The sequence below is a fragment of the Lissotriton helveticus genome, chromosome 9 (assembly GCF_964261635.1).
Source record: "Lissotriton helveticus chromosome 9, aLisHel1.1, whole genome shotgun sequence".
NCBI classification, from domain to species: Eukaryota; Metazoa; Chordata; class Amphibia; order Caudata; family Salamandridae; genus Lissotriton; species Lissotriton helveticus.
This window is the reverse complement of record NC_136070.1, coordinates 30,314,509-30,336,866: the sequence shown is the minus strand read 5'-3', so window position 1 is coordinate 30,336,866 and position 22,358 is coordinate 30,314,509. Positions and strand designations below refer to the sequence as shown.

Here is a 22,358-nt window from a genome sequence, read left to right as displayed (position 1 = left end):
CGAAACGTATAGACCTACTGGAGATGGACTTCCTGCAGGGTGAAACGGCATTACCACAGTCCCATGATACAGCTGCACAGCAGTTATTGGCAGTCAAAATGGAAAACATCCTAAACAACGAAGTTTGAATAACGAATGGCCTGAACCACGGATCTCGAACAACGACCAATCATTTAACCACGACTTCCTTTACAATGACTTACTTAAAGCACGAAACCATGTCTGCAGCCCCTCTGGCATGAGTCATTCGGCAATTGGCATGCGTCTTCATCCACGAGTCTACATTCCTCATTCTACAGATGCTTTATTTAGCGACTTCACCATCTACTGGCCAATCACCGTGCTCACGTCTCCTCTCAGTCCTTCGTACTTCGTACTTTATTTCCACAATATCTAATATGTTCTGATTGCATCCTGCCAGTTACCAATTCCAGTAATTTATGGAAATGGAGCATGCAGGGCTGGGGTAATATTAATACAACTATAAAATAAAAATTGCCCGTGGCTCCCTCCCTCTTCAGCATGCTCTGTTTGGACACCAGGCTCTGCCACCCCAGCCCCGGTCTCTCTGCCCCTCCCCACACATGCAGAGATACACTAAGACCTTCAGATGTCTCCTCTTCAGAGCGTCTTTCATCTCATCCGACACCTCCCCCCCCCCCCCCCCCCCCCCCCCATGAGCACCCTCCACCTCGCCGCTTCCCCACCCCTCCTAGCCCCACGCACGAGGCAGGCTTCAGAGAGTGGAGGAGCGGCGGAAACAGGTAGGGATGGGAGCGCATTCAACCCCTCCCCCCTAATTAGTGTGTAGTGTGGACCCGGGGTTCATATGGAGACCATTCTGGACTGTTACAGATGGGGTTCTTTATAGGGTTTTTGGCGCAGTGAATAAGCGACTCTAAGGCAGCAAATGGAGCGTATCGAAATGAAGGAGTTATCTAGGACAGTGAATGAGGTTCTATCCTTAAAAAGTTAAAAACATGCGGATTAACAAGAACATAGTGGTGAAAATGGGTAATGAGCAATAAATATATTTTGTGATTTAGGAACTCGTTGTAAACAATGTAGTTTGACATTTCTCGTTGTTTAGCCTTCGTGGTTAAGGAATTCGTGGTTTAGGCAGTAGTTGTTCAATCATACATCCGGTCAAAATACTGGCCTATAAACAGCTCCTCACTGAAGCGGTGAAGGCAAAACAAAAATCAATTTGTCATAAGATCTATGAGCATGGGTAGAGGACGGGTAAGCCCTTGGGCTGGTTAGAAAAAAGAGAGCAGTTATCGAGATGGGTACATCAAATACAAGGGCCCAAGGGGGAATAAATCACTAATCCTCAACAGATAGCAGAAACATTTGCAACTCATTTTGTACAGTCTACAAAAAGAACTGAGGTAACTGCCTCTGGCTGAACACGATGGGACAGTTCGTAAAGACACCGTCCTCTTTTTCTTCCCTTATAATGGCAGCCTAAGGGCTGCATTTCCCTGCACTTCTTCATGCTTCTCTCTCACAACAAAGGGTCTGTGATGGGTTTTTTTCTGTTACCTTACAAAGTTTTTCTTGCATTAGTTGCATGTTTACTTGGATATTCCTATTTTCTTATAACAAGATGAATAATTCTGACCACTGTAGCCTAATTCTCTAGGCTGGGTATGACTTTCTTAAGTGACTATTCAAGGCCTTCCTGAAGAAAGGCTAACTTCAGCTCTTAAGATCTATTGGAAAAAGTGTTCCGGGCTCCCTGCAGGCAGGCAGGACTATTCAATGCTTATGACTGTCTTGGAAATTCCGCTATGAGAGAACAGGAGTTATAGGTAAGAAATAATATCATTCCATACATTACATGATTAAAAACCAATTAAATAACTTCCCACCCTAAACCTCAGCACACAAATAACAAACACATTAATCAGTATTACATAATTTACATAATACATAACAATCATAATGAAATAAAATGTATTAAATAATTCATATTTTTTACGTAATTGGCTTCCCACCATATCCCCCTACAAACCTAACAACCTGCTACAATACTATATATTACTATTAAAAATGAAAATGAAAGAAAAAATTCTAAATCGCTCAAAATTATGTGCTATAGTGAAAACTAAAATAACTTTGATATTAAAAATAGTAACACATAAAATTAATATAGCAACTAAAAAACATTCAAAGAATTAAAAAAACAATATTTTTAACCACTATATTACTGAGAACAATATTAAAAGAATCGATATTATTTAAAATAATATTACTTACTTCAAAAGGTGATATTCTTGTCAACAATATTCTTGCATATTTATGTCCAACTCAATATTTTGTCTAAACAGCCCCTTCATCACAGCTGATATTCCCCTACACTTTACACATTTTTTCACTAAAAGCTATTTTTCTTGTCTCCAAGATGTTCCTTCATATGCTAATGTGTAATTTTGCCTCACATGATGCATCTCCTCAGTCATGTTTCCAGTGAACAAACTGTAACCTCAGAGAATGTTGATCCAGATTCTGTTGTCTGCAGGGTGATCCTTGATATGCTATATGGTTCAAATGTTCGTTGGCGGGTCCTATTGTCATTAGTCACACAGTAGATAAGATTTTTTAGGAGCATCTGACCTCAGTGTAAGTTGAACAGGGGCACTTTTAAAGGAAAATGAAAACATGCATGGCGAGGCAGATACATTAAATACTTCTGATTATTGTTCCACTAGCACTTAAAACATAGGGGCAGACTATAGAGAGAATCAGAAGTGGGTGTAATATAAAAGGGCACTTGCGCTGGAGGAGAAAAGGGACAAATGAGAGACAAAAACGAACAACATAGAGAAAAGAAAAAGAGCCTGAATTAGATGAGGATAATTGACAAACAATAAAAGAACAGATATTGTCCCATTTTTTTGTGAAAATGAAAGACCACGTAAATGATTCCTTTTTGTACTTCACACATTTTCATAATTCAGATATTCAGTCCAAATCCTCAGAGTACCCTGGCTTATGACCTCCTGCCTAATCTTCTTGCCATGCGGTTCTCAGAATGGTAGAAGACATTTATGTGTTTCTCTTGTACTTGATGGCTGTAGTTATTAGAGCAAGCATCTTACCTTTATAATGAGAAATAATAAGTCTGTATGTTTCATTCAAGAAGGACCGCTCAAGCCTTAAAGCCATTGAGATAGCATGACTTACTGGCACGGCAAAGCAGATACACTAGCATGAGCGTCGATTCACCAAAATGCCAAGAGTCACAGAAGTGACCTCACATATACTTTGACCTCAATGACATCACAGGAAGTGACATCATAAGACCCATGACCCTAATTTTTTCCAAGAAGGCATGTCCCATGACCCTAATATCACACTTACACTCCCCTACACTCATTCATATTCACTCGAACTCACTCGCTTGCATTCACGCTTAATCTGTATAGTACATTACTTTCCTTTTTGTTTTAAACTGGACACATATAATTGTAGGTGCTTATCAAAATGGCCTGCTAGCTTAGAAGATAACGATATTTTCAAAATCTTATCTAGAAGCCTACAAAATTAGTAAATTATTTTCAACTATTAAATAAGCAAAATAGTTTAAAACATATTTTTTAGAAAACATCATCTGATCTAATATTAATAATACCAAACAAATTAACAAATCTTAAACATAAAGTTAAATTATCACCACTATTCATAACAGTGGGAAGCAAATCATTAATTTTTGTAATTTTCAAAACTCTGATTATAGGAATTATAGGAAGTGAGAGACTTATTTCTTGCAGAAAGTCTGTACAGTCTGGGCATATTTGGATCACTTAGCTAGCTGTCCATGTCTGATTTTATCGAATTTTCAGTTGATTAGCTGGAGTACTTGTTCCAATCTCCGTTTAAACATCCATCTCCTAATACCCCTTTCTTTTATATTTTTAAAGTATGGGTATAATTTTCCCCCCATCTACTTCCTGCATGTGCTAAACAAGTGGTCTTAGTCCAGGATCCTCCAGGTTTTTTTCATTACCCAACTTTTTGAGGTGATGTTTAAGCTTTCTCCTCCTATTTGAGAGCTGCCTTTCTCCCTTTTTCAGTATCCCACTTGTATCAGCTTTCACCATAATTTTACTCTCTGTCCGTGGAAATGAAGTTTCTGCCTGGAGATCGGCTTTTATGATATACCTCAATGATCCCTCCTTTGAATCGACTATTGTTTTCCAGAAATGTATTCATCTTTGATAGTATTCGAATGTTATATTCATCAATCCCAGGTCGAATCTCAGCTGTGAGTTTGCTATACCCCTGGGAAATCCAAGCCAATTTCTTCCAGGTATTTATTTTGATTATCTTTATAGGCTTCATATCTTCTTCCAGTATGTCAGTGCCATATAGAAACAGGCTTGCAATTGTCGGATTATATGCTTCTTTTAATACCTCCATTGATTTATGGCCCAGTTTGAGAGCTACTCTATCCAAAACAGCAGCCACTGCTTTACTTCGGTGTTCCTGAGATGTGCAGTGTGTTTTAAAGATAAGGTCCCTCTTAAAAATCATTCCCAAGTACTTGTATTCAGTACTGGTTTTAATCAAATATGCCTTCACGTTCAGGGAACAAGCCCAGAAACTTTGATCTCGTATGCTCTTTTTAAATGTGAAGTGTACAGGGAAGGTTTTTGAATGCTGTAGAGGAATAGCTTTTTTTTTTAAAGGTATTAGCTCATGGTTATATAATATAAGTTCATTTTTTACTTGGATAGAATGTATTGTAGATTTGATGTTTGTTGGATTTGGGTCCAAAAACTTACATTTGAACTGCCAACTAGTTTTATTGTGAAATCTGGATGATTGACTGACAGGTGTGACTGAGGCATAAATACTCATAAAAGTTCTTTACAATCTCTTATTTTGCATAAAAAGTCCCTTGAACATCAGGAACAAAGTAGCTTCATGCCTGTTTGCTCCACCCAGCATAACATCTCACAGCTGTACAATGCACTAGCAGTCACGGAAAAAATCAAACATCCCAGGGCAGTCCTTTCTTTAGACCACCTTTTTGCCGTTCTGACCGAATTAAATATAGTCCCAGAGTTTGTTCTATTCCTTCGCCACTTCTATAAGGATCAATTGGCATGGGTGATTGTTAATGGGGTGCTGCTGAAGCAAATGTTTCATTGGCTGCAGTACCTGGGGTGGAAGACAGTGTTTCTATATGTTGGTGACCTCCTGGTCTGTTGGAGTCACCCTAACTGCACCTTGACTTGAATGCATCACCAGTGAGTTTTGATTTCACTGATCTCTGTTTGAATTGGGTAAAGCTCTCTGTGCGTGGGATGCCGGTCCCTGGCTGTCCCGATCTACTCTGAAAGTGGTTGAGAGATTCTTTAGGTATCTTTAAAAGTTATTCGCCCTTCTGTGTCTACAAAATGGATGACAAATATAACCCCTATTCTGTGATCGTTAGGACGGGATCTAGCACATTAGCTCCTGGCACATTGGCACCCCATACCAATTTCCCTGTTTGGGAAGGTGCTAACGTGTACATATTACAGAATAATCCTTACAGGGTACTTCCAAGCTCCCCTCTTTTATTCATAATAAGTCATGGAAGTGTCCATAGTCAAATGCTACAAATCTACTTATGATGGGTGATTTGGTATGGCCAACACTCCCTGTTACTATGACGCCTCCACTGCTTGTCATCAATGACTGTCACTTTGGTTCCAGTTTGCACCTGGTTTACTGGAGTGAGCTTTGGGTAATTCTATTTTCTTTACGATGATGTGTAATTGGTGAGCGGATAATTGTCCAAATTCCTTTAATCGCACTACTGAATATACTGTATGACCGAGAAGTCCGTATGGGAAGGCTTTCCTTCATTTGGGTTTACTTTTGGTAAAAATAAACATTGTGGAGGGGAGAAAATTAGAGGCTGCGACTAATGAGATGGACCTCAGAGCCAGAACGCTGTATATATGAAGCACATTGATGGCTTATCTAAGGATATGCTTTGTGCTTGCTTAGCAAATACTGTATGCTGATGTGAGCTGATAACTGTATGATAAAGTCACATCTGGTGTAGAAGACTCACAGAAGACATTCAGTGTTTTTATTTTTGTACTTATCAAAATGGCAATAACTGATTTGCACAAAAGAACTCTTTCAAATTGTGGTAACAAGTGCTTCATTTAGCATGTGACATTGTTGGATGGGCTTTTGTTGGCAGACATTCTGTTACCAGTAGCATTTTTCGGATGGCTGCAGTGATTGCTAATGTTTCCCAGTTAGGTACATATTTTGCCGTCTCTTGGCAGTTGTTTTGTAGTACTTATTTCTGCTTTCCTTTTCCATAAATGATTCATCTACAGATCCCACTCCTATCACATGTTTCACGCGAGGCCTAGATGTGCGGAAGGATGCTGCGGATGTGCTCTGCCCAGCAGACTGTTTGCAGCGCCAGCTCTCGGTCTATGGAAATGCTATTTATGCCTCAGTCTCCAGTGTATGTGGAGCGGCCATTCACAGGTACATTTTTTAACTTGATTTGATTGATTTTAGTAAAGGATGCTTACATATGTTGTATATATACATTAATAACACATTTTTGGTTCTGGATTTGGAAAGAGATGTATGGGTGCAGATCTGCCAACCTGAAAAAATGTTCACTAAGTGAGCCTATGAATAGAAAAAGCTTGGCTTTCGAGGGGCAAGTCCCTAAAGAAGGGACCGTCCGTGGAGCCCAGCACTACCTTACCAGCAATACCTACCTTCCCCCAAAAATATGAAGACTTCTGATGCTAGAATGCCGCCTCCCATGCTCTGGGAGTTTGGAAAACCTGTAATGGCCTACATCTGAGCAGAGGCTCTCTACAGATGGGTCATCTCTGCATCCCAGCACATTTTTAAAGCGATATTAGCTCAAGGACTGGCATCTGGAACATGCTACAACAAAGACTCTCAACCCTAAATGAAATGGCTTCTGTATGTAGTGCAAAAACAAAAGATGTAACCTTGTATCTATACAACTCCATCGAGTTCTTCCGTATTCTGATGGTACTTCCAACCGCAGATTCCCCACCATGTGTATACCCCAGATGCCAGGCTGAATCTTGCAACATTTTCTCAGAAATACCCTTGTGTGCTGGTAGGTGCCATCATGCGACTGTCAGATTTGTCATGCCCCAGAAGTGACATCACGGCCACAATATAACCCCCACCTCAGCGCATCAACGTCACTTCCTTTATTTCCATGCCTTCCGAATAGGATCCAGAGCTCACTCCCTCAATTTCTGTCACTTGACAGAAACCTTTTACACAAATTCTTACCAGTGTGCAGGGAAATGTCTCTCTCTGAGACAACAAGGTTCTAACCCTGCAAGGATACCAGCAAGCAGAGGTCAGTGACGGACCCGAACAAAGTCTGTCTCTGGTGTCTTGGCTTCTTACATGACTTGAAGTGCTCTCGAATGAACCTTAAGGCCATCTGGAGACGTGAGGCCAACTATATTGCTGGGCTCTGTAGAAAGGCTTGGAATGCCCAGTTGCGATTGATTACTCCTTCTCGGTCCTGATGTTGATCCGAAAAGAGATCTTTCTCAATCCAAGTCTTCATGTAAGTCAAAGAAGAAGAAACGCAAGAAGTCAAAACATTGCTCTTCTTCTTTGACTCTCGTCAAGAGACGTTGCAGCACTGTACATCAAGATCTCAGTCGCCTGCAGCAGGATTGACTCCTGCATTAGTACTGATTCCGGCTCTGTAGGTGACCCCGCAGCAAGATCAGGCTTTCAAAGGGGCCATGGTGCAATTTTTTGGTACCCTGACGGATCCCGCTGGCATGCCTTTGGGCCCCATTGATTCAAGGAGGCTCCCAATGGGAACACTGCTGGTTGATCTGTCACCATTGCCAACTATGCCACCCAACCATGCTTCGGGGTCTCTCCTGACATATGTCAATGCTAGCAGCGATGCCTCCAACACCTTGAGGGGTGGGGGGGAACAACTAGTCCTTTTAGACTTGGAAGTTAGTTAACCTTGATCAGGCTTCAATGGGCTTAGAATGCGGCAGCCCGCGCTCTGTTCGCACTCCCGAAGTACTGTCACGTCTCTGACCTCCTTTGCCGGCTAAACCGGCTACCAATAGAGCAGAGAGTCTACCTCTGGATCAAGACCTTGAGCGATCCCTTTACGTTCCCACACGTGCATTGTGCTCTGCCGATCTGCATTTGGTCCAAGTACCCCAGGTGCACAGGGCAAGAGTAGGTGGACGTTCGTTCAGGGCAATGGCACCTGCCCTCTGGAACTCTCTACCTCTCTCTGCCCGCAGAACTTCCGACCACTGGACCGTTAGAAGAATTGTGAAGACATGGCTATTTTCCAATCACTGAGCTGCCTCAACACCCACTCTGCTAGATTTGCGCTGGGGCAGCAATTAGCTATCGGCTTGATAACATTTAACATAACATTTTGGAGTGCGATGTTAAAACAGTTGTTCCTAAAGGTAACTAAATGTGGAATAATACCATCTTCCTGGAAAGGAGCGATTATTCACCCGATTTATAAGCGAGGCCCAAAAGAGGATCCGTCCAGCTATAGATTAATAGCATTGCTGGATTTTGAAGGGAAACTGTTTGCGAAGCACCTCCAGAATAAATTAAGGGCATGGGCGAAGGAAAAATCATTAATACCAATAACGCAAAACTGGGTTTCGCTTAGGGTGTTCGACCCTTGATAACATTGTTTCATTGGCCATGATGGGAAAAAAGGCAAGCTTGCGGAAAATAACATTAAATGCCTGTTTTGTGGACTATTCCACAGCATTCGATAAGGTTAACAGGCAAAGTTTGTGGAATAAACTAACCGCATGGGAGGTTGATCTGAACCTTTTTAAATTTTATTATTGCCTTGCTCTCGGACACATGGGTCAGGGTGAAGCTGGCTCATGATAATACACTATCTCCAAAAATGGATACCACCAACGGTCTTAAACAAGGCTGCGTCCTCATGCCTTTATTATTCTCCTTGTACATTGCAGATATCGACTCGGTGTTAAGTTCAGATATGGGTGTGGCACCTAAATTAGGGGACAAAGAAATACCATACCTAGCATAAACTGATGATTTAGTAATCCTATCCTTAACTCTTAAAGGATTACAGCATCAACTGAACCAACTAGACACATACAACAAAGTGTATGGTCTGATAGCTAACTTATCTAAAACAAAAATTGTTACGTTTGGACGGTCCACACATTAGGAGACACTCCAATCGAGGTAGTGAACCCATATAACTACCTCGGCGTAACATTCGATAAAAAGTTATCATGGTCAAACCACACGGTCTGTAAAAGTGTAAAATCAATAACTATCACAAAATCCATTGCAAGATTTATGAAACTGTGCGGAGGTAATGCAATTATCCCATCTCTAAAAGCTTTAGAGATGAAAATGTTTCCGTTTCTATTGTACTCATCTCCTGCTATGAATAAGAAAGTCATTTTTGATTTTGAAAAGTGTTTTATGAAAAGCGTACGCACCTTACTCCATTTACGACAGGCTACTCCACATTGTATGATAAGGTTGGAATCCGGCCTAAAATCTCTGGAAATGCTGCATAAGATCAGTTGTGTTAACTACATTATCGATTGTTCTAAGGCCGATTCATGTACATTGAACCTTCAAATATTGAAGGAACTCTGGAGTAAAAAAGTGAGAGATCTGCAACTTTCTACTACAATGATGGAACTAGACCTTTATGAACTGTCTGATATTCAGGAGATGGGGCGAATGACAAGGGATGTGCGGAAAAAACTAATAGGTAAAACATTAACGCTTTCACAGTGGAATTCAGATCGCCTACAAGCCGGGAAATATAAACGCACAGACTTAATAATTGATTCATATACCCAGCAGGCTCAAGAATTTTTGGGATGGAATTTGACCAGCTACACTAAACAGAAATATGTACGGTTCAGACAATTCTATATTCCGATACGGGAGTTTGAAGGTACTTGGATTAAGGCTCTCAAAGATATTCAGGGATGTCGGCTTTGTGGAATTGGTAAGGAAAGTCTTGAACATTTGATATGCATTGGCCCGAGACTTTTGCCAACACAGAGGTTATATTTACGCCCCATATTTAATATTGCCAAAATAAGAACAACTACAGAGGCTATACGTTATTGTTTTAGGCTCACAGGGAAACGTGCAATCAGAAGGATGGTACAGTTTTTGGAGCATGCTTATAAAATATTACTTGACTAGATGGTTTTTATTGGATCTGTATATAGATACAAAGACAGGTATCACAACCTATATAAATCTTTTCTTTTACGATACTATGCATGGTAAATATGTGACTGTTTTATTCTACTTATATGTCTGCCTATTTTCTATTTATTGTAATCAAATGATTAATGCAATAAAGTATTTTACTACCCCCTGTCCCACATCACTCTGATTCTGACCTGCTTCTTTTGCTGCATAGATTTTTTTCTAACCTGAAGCTACAGGCAATGACAAATCTTACCTCTACAAAAACAAGAATGTATTTCTGGACCTCCAGAAAGCCAGTGATCTTGACCCCTCTCCAGACACTGTACATAATTCCCCACTTGCCCCTCTATGGCGGAATCTGCTTCCTTTGCTATGATATTTAGAAGAGCTGCAAAAGTACACGCTCTCCAGTTTTCTTCAGTAGGGGTTAAAATGAGTGTTCTGAATAAGGTCCTCTAGGGCAGACCTTGTCTGAAATGCTGCTCTTGCTCAAAGAAAACCTCAAAGACACCCTCTTGTTCACCTGAGCGAAGCCAGGCTTTTGCCCCAGCCAAGAGGCAAATAGCCGGAGACGCCAACTAGCTTCAGGGACCCATCTTTCCTTCTGCAGCATCAACACCAGAGAGCCTGGTGGTTCCGACTTCCACCAGCAAGCTCAACCCAAATGCATTCCCAAACACTCCACCAGACAGAGTTGAAACTTATTCAAGGGTGTGGAATTCCTGTAGCTCAATGCCCAGGACATATTGTATGGGGTCAAGGACAACATGTTTTCATGTTTAGTATGTCCTTGGGACAAGTAGGCCCAATCCCCTGCAGCACAAACTCTTTGGCTGCCAGTTTACAGTACCACATTATGGATCAGGGTAGGGCATTAGCTACAGTTAAGGTAATATTTGTCACAGTACTGCCTGAGTTCCTGGCACTAATTTGTGTGCCTGTATACTCCTTGTTAAAGAGCAGAATGCTGTAACTAACAGTGAAGCTAGCTGACCGAGATAGAATTTTAACAAAATGCCTTTGTTATCACTAGACCTAATTAGGGGCCCAATTCTTAAAGAAAGCCACAGAAGTGCCCCCACGGTATATGTCCATGCATTAGCGCAGATTTACGCCTTTCAATAATTACCAAGAATTTACAGGAGTATACCAAGAAATCTTACTCCTAGAAAATATTTGTAAACTTCATTTTAGCATGAGCAAATATGCATGCATAGATTTGAGCGTTTAAAAGTTCACTTTCCCTCCTACCACTTTTCTCCCAACCCTGGAATAAATTTTACTTCTGCCCTTGTCAGGAATACATTTCCAACTTTTCTCAGCATTGGGAACGATTAGAGAAGAGCTGGTGAAACCCCTAAAACTTGTAAGTCAGTATGTTTGCACTGATTACAAAAGCCGTTCCAACCCTGGAACTATTTATTTTCCGCTACCTCGAGCCCCAGTATGTAGATCTGTGCAAAGGTGGCAAAATAAGGGAAATGATAGTATTCAAACCCTGCTGCAATATGAGCTCTGGCATTATCAGAGAGGCTATTATCAGAGCTTTTACATATTGAGATTGTTGCCATAATATTTTGCTGCACTACATGGCACCAAAGGGACAAGTGGATTTCTTTTAAAGGACAAGTAGATTTATGAAGAATCTTATCCCATGGACAAGTAGATATTTTATTAAATTCCAAATCCCTGAACATATGGAGGATTCAGAGAAGAATGTTCTTTGCCAGAATATTCCCTTTGGTCTGTTAACTCGTGTTGCTTCCTGCAGTGTTACTTGCATGCGTTGTAGGGCATGCAGGAACGAAGATGTGAAATGCAGCTGCCAGGGTGCCTGACTCCGGACCACAGGGTTCACGATTCGATCCCCGGCACCAGCGGCAGGTTAGCCCAGCACCATGTGACTCTGGGCAATAGCTTGCTTAATCTTCCCGATGGCCCCCAGCGCCGGGACACCTCTCCGGAGGTAGCTGTGCGCTTTACAAAAGCTGGTATTTCATTTCATGATAAATGAGAACTTGCCCGTAGTCCCAGATGATCTCCGCACCAACCTCCAGCAAATAGCTCAAGGCGGTCAAGACACAGCAAAGTATGTCGTTAGATCAGACCTTGACACTACTGACTCGGTAGGGAAGTTGATGCCAGCGTAATGTTGCAGACTTGCCCATGGATATAATCAACTGATTTCTCCAGTGATGTCCCACAGTCCCTCATGGACATGCCATTTGATGGCATCTATGTCTTAGTAGTCAAGACAGAGTCTGCACTAAAGATCTTTAAAGACAGCCTAGCAACAGTGCATTTTCTTGGCTCTACACTACCTGTGCAGCAGTTTCCCCAACAATATCGCCCTTTTCGAGCCTTCAGGATAGTGTCTAGAAGAGGCCACCTCAAACTTTGCCTCTGCAGCAACACACCTCCCAGATCTTTCGAGGTAAAGGTTGGGGTTTGGACGGCCTGCGGTAACTAATTACCTACTCCACACACGAGCGGCTGCTAGAAAACCCCTTTAGCCTACACTCAGAGGCACACTGTTGCCCGTCTGACAAGTCTTTACCTCCACAGGTGGCAAAACAACGCATTGGACAGATGGTAGCTCCAAAGCATTCAATGTGGTTGTGCCCTGCCCTTCCTCTCCACCCCTCCAGACATGATGCTTACACCACAGTGGCTTCTGGAGGACTGCTTGTCCAATTACTGCTAAGAAGTTCACTCTCCCTTGAAAATGGAGCTGTAGAGAGAGTACAGACATTGGAGTGCGGGACTGGCTGCTTTTCCTGTTACTTTCTGGTGCTAAAGAAGGACGGAGAATTTTATCCTGTTTTACACTTCCGCCCCATAAACCTCTTCCTCAAGAAGGACACGTTCAAGGTGATCACTTTGGTCCAAGCTCGGTCTTCCCTGGATCTTGGCGTCTGGATGGTAGCATTGAATTTGCAGTAGCCTATTTCCACATGCCTGTCCTGCAGTCCCAACTGCAGTTTCAGTTCTCCATGCTTTCCTTTGACCTCTCCAGTGTTCACAAAATTGATGGTAGTTTCGAATCCAAGGAATTTGTGAAAACCAGTCTTCTATACCTGAGCGACTGAATATTAAAGTTGGGATTTCCTCTGTCGTAAACCACCTACAAATGATGGACGACCTGTTGACATCCCTGTGATTTACCATCATGTGTCGAATTCACAGTTGGCTCCTTCATTAGAAACTCCCTTTCCTTGGAGCTATCCTGGACTCTGCCCTCATTCGAGCCTTCCAACTATCTCGAGTCCAGGATACTTGGGCTTTGATCCTGATGTTTTAGCTCTTGACCTAGATCACCGTGAGAACGGCTCTGAGGCTTCTTTTTTTTTCACAACAATTTTATTTGTAGGATCGGGCAAGAAATAAGTGTGGCTCCCCACATTCAGGAGAACACCACCAATCATCATATTACAGGTATAACATAGGACTAAGCGTCCGGCTAAATAGTCAAGAGAAAGCAATAATAAATGGAATACAACTATGCCCTCCCCTACCCCACGTACCCCAACTACCCAACCCTCCCACCTCAACCCCTGTGCCCCCCCACCCCCCTTGCACGTGCGTACAGATAGCTTCAGCATCTAATCATGATGCGATACTCGTGGCGTAATGCAAGGACCTGCAAATAACATGCGACTAAAGATCTTCCTCCAGTTCTGCTGGTGGGTCTAGCATCAACCCCCTATACTCAGCCCATCTCTTCCATATCTTGAAATGCTTGCGGGGACAGCCACGTGCTTCAAAAATCGGTCGTTCCAGGCCCATACAAAAGTCCATTCCGGCTCTCCAGGCACACAGGGGAGGGGCTCTCACATCCTTCCAAGCCCGGGCCAGGTCTCTTTTGGCCACTACCAATCCCAGGAGCAGCAAATGTTTATAAGTGTTTCCACCAACCCCCTCTAGGATGTGGAGTAAGCCCAGACGGTGAGTGCGAGGAAGAGTCCAATGCAGTACCTCAGACAGGCAGCCCCACACACCCCGCCAGAAGCCCACCAACCTAGGGCACGACCATATCGTATGGAGCAAAGTGCCCACTGCAGCTCCGCATCGCAAACATTCCGGGGATCCAATCAAGCCTGCTTTCCACAGTCGTTCACGGGTGAAATAAGCCCTATGGAGAATTTTGAATTGAATTAGCCTAAATCGTATGGCAATGGCTGCCCCCCTAGGGGACTCCAGAGCCTCCCTCCAGTCATCTTCATCGAGGGGACCAACATCAGCTTCCCAAGTCGTCTTTAGCGGAAGAAGGGTGGAGGAACAATGAGTGACCAGCGTCTGATAGATGCGAGAGACTTTCTTATCCCCCAGATCACCCATAAAGACCTTCGCCTCAACAGGACTAAAGTCAGGGAGCGAAACCATATTGGCAATGCTGGGCATGAGTGCGTGTCTGAGTTGTAAATACCGAAAAAATTGAGACTGGGGCATGTTAAATTCGATGCTGAGTGCTTGAAAGGACTTGAGTGTCGTTCCGGACATCACGTGTCCTAGCTGCGAAATCCCAATCGCATCCCAGCCGTCAAAACCAGATAAGGCCGACAATTCGGGTAATAGGCCATTGTGCCACAACGGCGTCTCCGCGGTCAGTCGGCCCCACCAGCCCATGCGGCGTAAAGTCTGCCGCCAGATAGCAAACACGAGACTCGTGACCCTCGGCAGTTTCCGGCGCAGGCGGGCCGAGTAAAGGATCGTGTGCAGTGTTTTGTCACCCATCAATGTACGTTCCAGGGCATAGGCTGGATCCCCGCTGTCGCCGTACCACCAATCGTTCAGGATAAGCAGGTGAGCGGCCTGGTAATAGGACAGTATATCCGAGGTGGCCAGGCCTCCGCAGTAGGTGGACAAGAAGCACGTACGTAGTGCCACTCTGGCCGTTCCCCCAGCCCATAGAAAGCGGCCCAAGATCGAATTGACCTGTCGGAACCACTGGGGTGCAACTGGATAGGGATGATTCTGCAATTGATAGAGGAGACGTGGGAGTGCGACCATCTTAAAGATTGCGGATCTACCAAAGATAGAAAGGGGCATTCTAGACCAAGTCTTGATATCCGTCTGTACTCGGTCCCAAACGGGCACTATGTTGCGTTCCCAGGCAACGTTGGGTGAGCTCGACAAACACCCCCAGATATTTTACGCCCTGCGTAGCTACCTGTAGTCCCACCGTCCAAGGATCTGTTTCGGTATCTCCATTTAGCACCCAGAGGGTAGATTTACGTAGGTTCAGATATAGGCCCGAAACTTCCCCAAGGATTCGCATAATTTCTAGTACACGCGGTCCTGAGCGCTGCAGATCGGTGAGAAAGAAAAGGACGTCGTCCGCGTAAAGTGCGATCCTATCCGATAGGCTGTCATTCCATACAAAGCCCCGCATTTGCGCATCTATACGCACCCATGCAGCCAACGGTTCCATTAGTAGAGCGAACAGATAGGGGGAGAGCGGGCATCCCTGCCGGGTCCCCCGTCCAATCTGAAACGTCTCCGACACCGCCCCCGCAACCCGCACCGAGGCCGTATTATCCGTGTACAGTAGTTTGATATAGGACAGGAAGACCGGGCCCAGATTGAGACGGGGCAAAAGAGCAAAAAGGTAAGTCCAGCTGACGGAATCAAAGGCCTTGTTAATGTCAGCTAGTAACAAAGCCGCCCGCTCTTCGGTGGCTCCCATGGCATCAATCGCCGCCTGTGCGCGTCGGATGTTATGTCGCGTCGCTCTATGAGGCATGAACCCGGCCTGGTCCGGATGCACCAGGTCTGTGATATACGGGGACAGACGATTCGCTAGAGCCCTAGCCAGAACCTTAGCTTCAATATTGAGTAGCGAGATGGGGCGATACGAGTCGTGCCTCTCCGGGGTCTACCCGGTTTCTGAAAGACTACAATTTCGGCATGGCGCCAGTCTCGGGGCAGAGTGCCTTGCTCACGCGCCGTTTCAAGCGCCCGGTGATAATGGGACCCCAGCTGCACGTGAAACTTTTTATAAAACTCACTCGGGTAGCCACTTGGGCCAGGGACCTTTCCGGTATCAAGCTGTCCCAGGGCATCGCCCAGCTCCTCAGCCGTAAGGGGCGCATCAAGCGCCTTTCTGGTTTCGTCCGACACCACCTTGGGGGGGCAAGTCTTCGATAAATTTGGTTACCTCATCAGCCGATAAGCGATCACACGGGGCATATTGAGTAGCAAAGTATGCGGCAAAACTCGCTGCCAGCTCAGCCGGGTCAGTAATGACCCTACCGTCAATGGACGTGAGTCCCGGCAGCATAAGCGGTTGGAGGTGGCGCTGGCAGAGTCTATGAAGCATCGTACATGACTTGTCCCCCCATTGGTATATCCTACTACGTGTAGCTAGCCAAGCCTGTTTCGCATCATCAAGTAGGACAGATGCGTACGTCTGCAGAGCCTGGAGAAGGAGTCGTAACCCGGCCTCATCTCCCCCCAAGCGGTGTTGCCCCTCCAAGGTTTCCACCTGTGCTGCTGCTTCAATGATCGTTTCTCGCCGCTTGTGCCGGGCCGCGGCACACCACGCTATGTCTACTCCCCGGATAGTGGGCTTCATGGCCTCCCATACCACCCCGGCGTCAATGTCCCCCACGAGATTTTCACGCCAATACAGGTCTAACGCTTCCCGCAAGTGTGTCACATAGGCTGGCTGCTGGAGATGCCACGAGGACATCCTCCAGCGAAACAGTTGGCGTTGTCGACAGAGTTCTACCCTAATCGATACTGGGGAGTGATCGGACAGACCCCTAGGCAAGATGGCAGCACTCTTCACTCTACACAAGCAGTCGCCAGGTACAAACACGCAGTCTAATCTTGAGTAGGAGCCATGCACAGCAGAGACATACGTATACTCGCGTGTGGTAGGGTGCATATGTCTCCAGGCATCCGACCAGCCCAGTCCCTCAGTCATAGCACGCAGTCGGGTGTGTGTGGGGGAAGGGGTAGTCTCAGCCACTTCTCGGCGCCGCAGGCGATCCACACTCGCATCCATCACATCATTCCAATCACCGCCAACCACCGCCAGGGATTGGGGGATGTCTTCCCATACCGTGAATAGTTTCTCAGCTAGGGCCCATTGCAGGGGGGGGGGCATAGACACTCCCAAAGACCACAGATTCAGTGCCCACCATGCCCTTGACAAAGATATAGCGACCCTGTGGGTCAACCCACTGCTTCTCATGGACATAGGCCACCCTACGATGTATTAAAATGGCTACCCCCCTGGATCCCCGGGAAAAACCGGCATGAAACACCTGATGGTAGCCAAACCTCTGTAGCCCCAGCACTTTCGAGCCCATCATGTGGGTTTCCTGGAGCAAGAAAACGTCAGCACTCTCACTCTTCCCCCACCTCAACACCGCCCCACGCTTGATTTTGTCGAGCATCCCCCTGACATTCCACGTGATTACCCGCAGAGACGCGTCGGGAAGTCTATGAGTCTTGTCAGCCATAATCAAGTGGGACCCACGTAACAGGACGTCCTTGCCATTGCCACTCATCGCACATTGTAACGAATACCATAGCAAAACACACGTGCAGTCCCACCCACCCGCCCCAGAACCCCAAGATAACATGACGAGCAACTCTCGTCCCACCCCAAACCCCAGAACCAACCATAAATTGAATGTCATCACAGTTTTGAATATGTTGCAGTCCCAACTCAGTGGTTCTGTCTCCGGCCACTTGTACCCCACCTCCCCCCACCCTATACCTCAACAAACCATGAAGTACCTGTCGCGGCATGGGTGCCCCCGAGTCCAGAACAGAGGACCCTGAGCCAGCCATGCCAATGGATCCCAACTCCCCAGAAAACAGCAACCTCATCCCTCCTCACCCAGAACCCCCCACATTCGTAGGAGAGCAGTAGCCCCTAATGTATGTTCCCCGAGCCCCCACCCACAATCCCCCCCCCCCCCCATGGTCAGCGGTCAGCCACAATCCCATTCTGAGGCAGCCATGACGCTACCAGCTTGTCGGGCCGCAAGAGCCCGTATCACGTTGGCCAGGGCCTGTAGCAGCCAGAGTACAGAGGGGCGCAGAGGCTTCAAATTTGGCCGTTATCCATTTCAGACTGGTCAGATTCTTCGGTCCTACTACCGGCCTGGGCGCCGCTGAAAGAGGCCGACCGCTTACGTGACCTAGATCGCCGGTTCCTCTTGGTCTTGGTCGCCTGACCACTTTGCTCTTGTGATGCCCCCCTCGAAGGGCCCGGATTCAGCCCCGGCTGAGAATTCGGCCGGATCCTAATTGTCTCATCGGTCCATTTAAAGAGGTCCTCCGGAGTATTGAAAAACAGTGTCCGCGATTGGAATATCACCCTCAGGCGCGCTGGGTACAACAGGGAGTACTGGAGTTTGAGACCCCGCAGCTTCGCCTTGGCGTCCATGAAGGATTGGCGCTGTTGCTGTACTAGCTTCGTGTAGTCAGGGAAAATCATTATCTTGCGATTCTCATAAAGAAGGGCCTCCTTGGTTCTTGCTTCCCTCAGAATGGCATCCCGGTCGTGGTAATTTAGGAGTCTAGCAATTACAGCCCTGGGCCGTTCACCCTCCGGTGGCATCTGTGACAAGGCGCGGTGTGCGCGTTCAATAATGAAGCAATTAGATAGAGCCTCCGGGGGCAGTCAGGTTCCCAGCCACTGCGTGAGGATTTGTTCCATATTACCCTTCTCACATCGTTCCGGAAAGCCGATAAATCGGAGATTATTGCGGCGTGCGCGCCCTTCAGCATCCTCCACTCGAAGCGCCAGTCCCCGTTGCGCAGTTTCCATTGCCGCCATCTTCTTCTTGAGCGTGCCCACATCGTCCTCCACTACCGACACTCTGGATTTAGCTTCCGTGATCCGCACCACAGCATTCCGCAAGTCTTGGCGCAAGAGAGTGACATCTGCGCCCACTGCCCCTATCTTGGCATCTAGCATATCCCTTGATTGGGTGATGGCCGCCATCAGCGCCGCGTTGTCCGGCCTCCCTCCTTGCTGGCCACCTCCTGACGGTCCAGGACCCCCACCGGGCCCGGTGAACTTGTCAATCGTCACTTGTTTGGTGGGGCCGCCACCTCCCCTGGTCATGGCTGCAAGTCCCTCGCGAACTGCCCACCACGTACACCGAAATGGCCGTTCAGGGACCCCAATCTCCTTCTACCAAGTGTAACAGGGGAGGGCCGCGTGAAAGCAACGGTTCCTTCAGTGGGCCCCGGATAGGCTTATCTGTGTGAAAGTCCTGCGTCGAGGCACGGTCCAGGCAGGCCCCGAAACCAGCCCTCCACCCGTCGACAGTCGAAGGCCCCCAGTACCCCCCACCGGCCAGGCAGCGTCTCCGTTAACTCAACCCACGGGCTCCACAGCAACGGGCCGTCTAGGAACAGTAGTGGTATAACAATGTCACCTGCGTCTGTTATGCAGCCCAGCCAGGGCTCACGCAGTCGACTTCTCCCTCTGCCTGATGTTATCCCTCGTGGCCTTGAACTCGTGTCCCGGCTTAGGTAAGCCGAAAGCAGACCACAGGATCCACTCCCACTCTGCCAGCGGCCCACAAGGCTTTGTTGCACCCCTCGGGTATAGAAGGTTTAGTGGCCACCACCACGGACGTCCAGGGGCCCCAACGCCGGTACTCACGAGTCTTCTTCCACCACCGGGCCCACCTACAGCCGTCCCGCCGCGCTCCAGGCCGTCCTCAGTGTAGGAGCAGGAGGGGGTCGTTCCAAGGATGCAGCGCCGAGGCCTCGTCCGACCTCAGAGGCGATCTGCGAGCCTCAGGCGGGCGTCGCGAAACTCGAGGCCGCCGGCTTCTCGGGTGTCACCAGCCGCAGCGGCCAGCAGGATGGATTTACGCCCCTCTGGTATTCAATCGTGCTGCTCCGCACTCAGGGCCAGCGTGCATAATGAACGGGCGTCCCGCAGGGCTGCCCCGGTGCTCACCAGTCGACAGGGCGGCCACACTGCGCCGGCGGTTCCACTGCGGGTACGCCTAATCAAGTCCCCGGCTTCCCAGCCGCACGCTGGGCCGCTCCTTTTTCGCTGTCGCCCCGCAGCGCCCAAGGCGTACAGGACTCCGCTGGCCACACCGGGGGGACCCCGACACCCTCAGCAATGGTCGCCGCACTCTGGGTATGGCAGGGAGGCTCGGGGATCAGGATAAAAGGAGGATTATTGCGCGGGCAAGCGGGAGCTCTAGAAGGCTGCGACCGCCATTGCCGCTTGCTAAGCCACGCCCCCCGGCTCTGAGGCTTCTTGGCATCCTGTGTCCTACTAATGAATTGCAGCACATGACATATGCAAGGTCTGCTGTGAATCTGAAACCTCAGTGAGCTAAGCACCAATGAAACCCCACAGATTCCATCCATGTGTTGGAGGAGCCTGCAGCGTGTCTGCATTGATGGTTACTGATCCACAGTTGGACCGGCAGCACACACCTCAGTCTATCCCGCCCAGAGCTAACTGTCATGACCTATTCATCATTGCTGGGCTGAGAGTTGTGGTGATCAGTGTACTTTGGTCTCTGGCAGAAATCCGCCTCCACATCAAGCAGTCGGAGTTGCGGGCGATTCGCTTTGTACCAAAGGCTTTCTTCCCATTCGATCAAGAGGGGACGAGTGCAAGTGCTTACAGACAACAGCTCCACCATGTGTACTGCAACAACTTGGGTGATTGGGGTTGTAAGTCCTGTACCAAGAGGGTTTGCGCCTCCCTGGTCGTACAACACCTGGCAGAATCTTTAAATGCAAGGGTTGTCTCACTCGGCTGGTATTGCCTAGTAGATCACAAATGGTAGTGATGTTCCAAGGTGGCACAGGGCGTCTTTCAATAATGGGAAGAAACCTGTCTCCATTTTTTCGGCACCATCGAGATTGAGCAGTGTCCAAACATTTGCGCTTTGGCGTTTATCTTGGAGATACCTTTTGGATTTGCTGGAGCTAGGGACTCCTGTACACCTTTCTGCCTCTACCTCTTCTGTCCAAAGTTTCGAAGAAGATCAGGAACAACCAGGCCCTACTCATCTTTGTGGTAATGGATTGGGCCAGGGCACTGTGGTACCCAGAGATTCAGCCCATGAGCATCTGACCTCCAATCTGCCTGCCTCTTAGGGAGGATCTCTTGTTGCAGCAGCAGGGCAGAGAACTGTACCTAAACCTATACAACCTACACCTCCATACTTGTAAATTGAGTGGCAATAGTTGACTGCCTTTGACCTTCCCTGAAGTAGTAAATCTGAGCGACTTCTAACTGCAGATTCCTACCTTGCAATATTCCCTGGCATGAGACCCGGATAATTGTAATTGTAATTGTAAAATGCTTTTGTTCGAGGCATGTGGGCTGCTGAATTCATATCTTGTGCATAGATCGCCACCTAGTGTTGGATCCGGATGATTGCACATTGTTGTCCTGGAAGAGTCTTCGAAGTATCACGAGATAGGTGGCTCCTCCCCCGGACTACAGTGCGCATGGGCATCCTCTCCATCCTCAGATTGTTTTTTTCCGCCATTGTGTTCGGATGTACTTTTCTTTACTCAAGTTCGGAAACTTTTCTACAAGGCCAAAAGGCCTTCGGGGTCGTCGGTATTGTTTATTCGATCGGTGCGGAGTTCTTGATCCAGTTCTTTCGAGCAGGACGTCGAGAAGAGCCGCGTGGCCTTTTCGATACCAGAGGCCCGATCGTCGATGGAACGGAGCCCGTTCAAACGATGCCCCCTTTGTAACTCAAAATACCCGCACATTGATGTGCACCCTGTGTGCAACAAGTGCTTATCACCAGACCACAATGAGGACAACTGTCTAGCTTGTGCTCGATTCCGGTCAAAGAAGACGCTTCGGCTCTGACGTGCAGCGAGACAAACGATGATGAAGCCAGCGCCCGACCCGGTGAATATCTTCGACGAAGACGACGATGAGGTTGTTGAGACTGAGGATCCAGAACAGACGTCGGATCCAGGTTCGGAGCACGACTCCAATTATTACGAAGACGAGGAAGAAAACGTCGATGACGATGAAAACGTCGAAGAGGTAAGGGACGACGTGTCCCCCATCGGAACCGTCGATGACGACTCGAGCGATGAACCAGGCCCAGCAGTGGGTACTGGGCCCAAAA

The 22,358-nt window shown here is 47.0% G+C and overlaps 1 protein-coding gene across 3 annotated transcripts in view; it reads left to right on the top strand.

Annotated features, from left to right (window-relative positions):
* The window catches only part of COCH (cochlin), a 288,645-nt gene that overhangs the window by 55,409 nt on the left and 210,878 nt on the right, over positions 1-22,358 (top strand). For all 3 annotated transcript variants that reach the window (XM_078659413.1, XM_078659414.1, XM_078659412.1), the window contains exon 4: positions 6,351-6,507. In XM_078659413.1, coding sequence (XP_078515539.1) covers positions 6,351-6,507 — 157 coding nt within the window. The remainder of the gene's footprint in view (positions 1-6,350; positions 6,508-22,358) is intronic.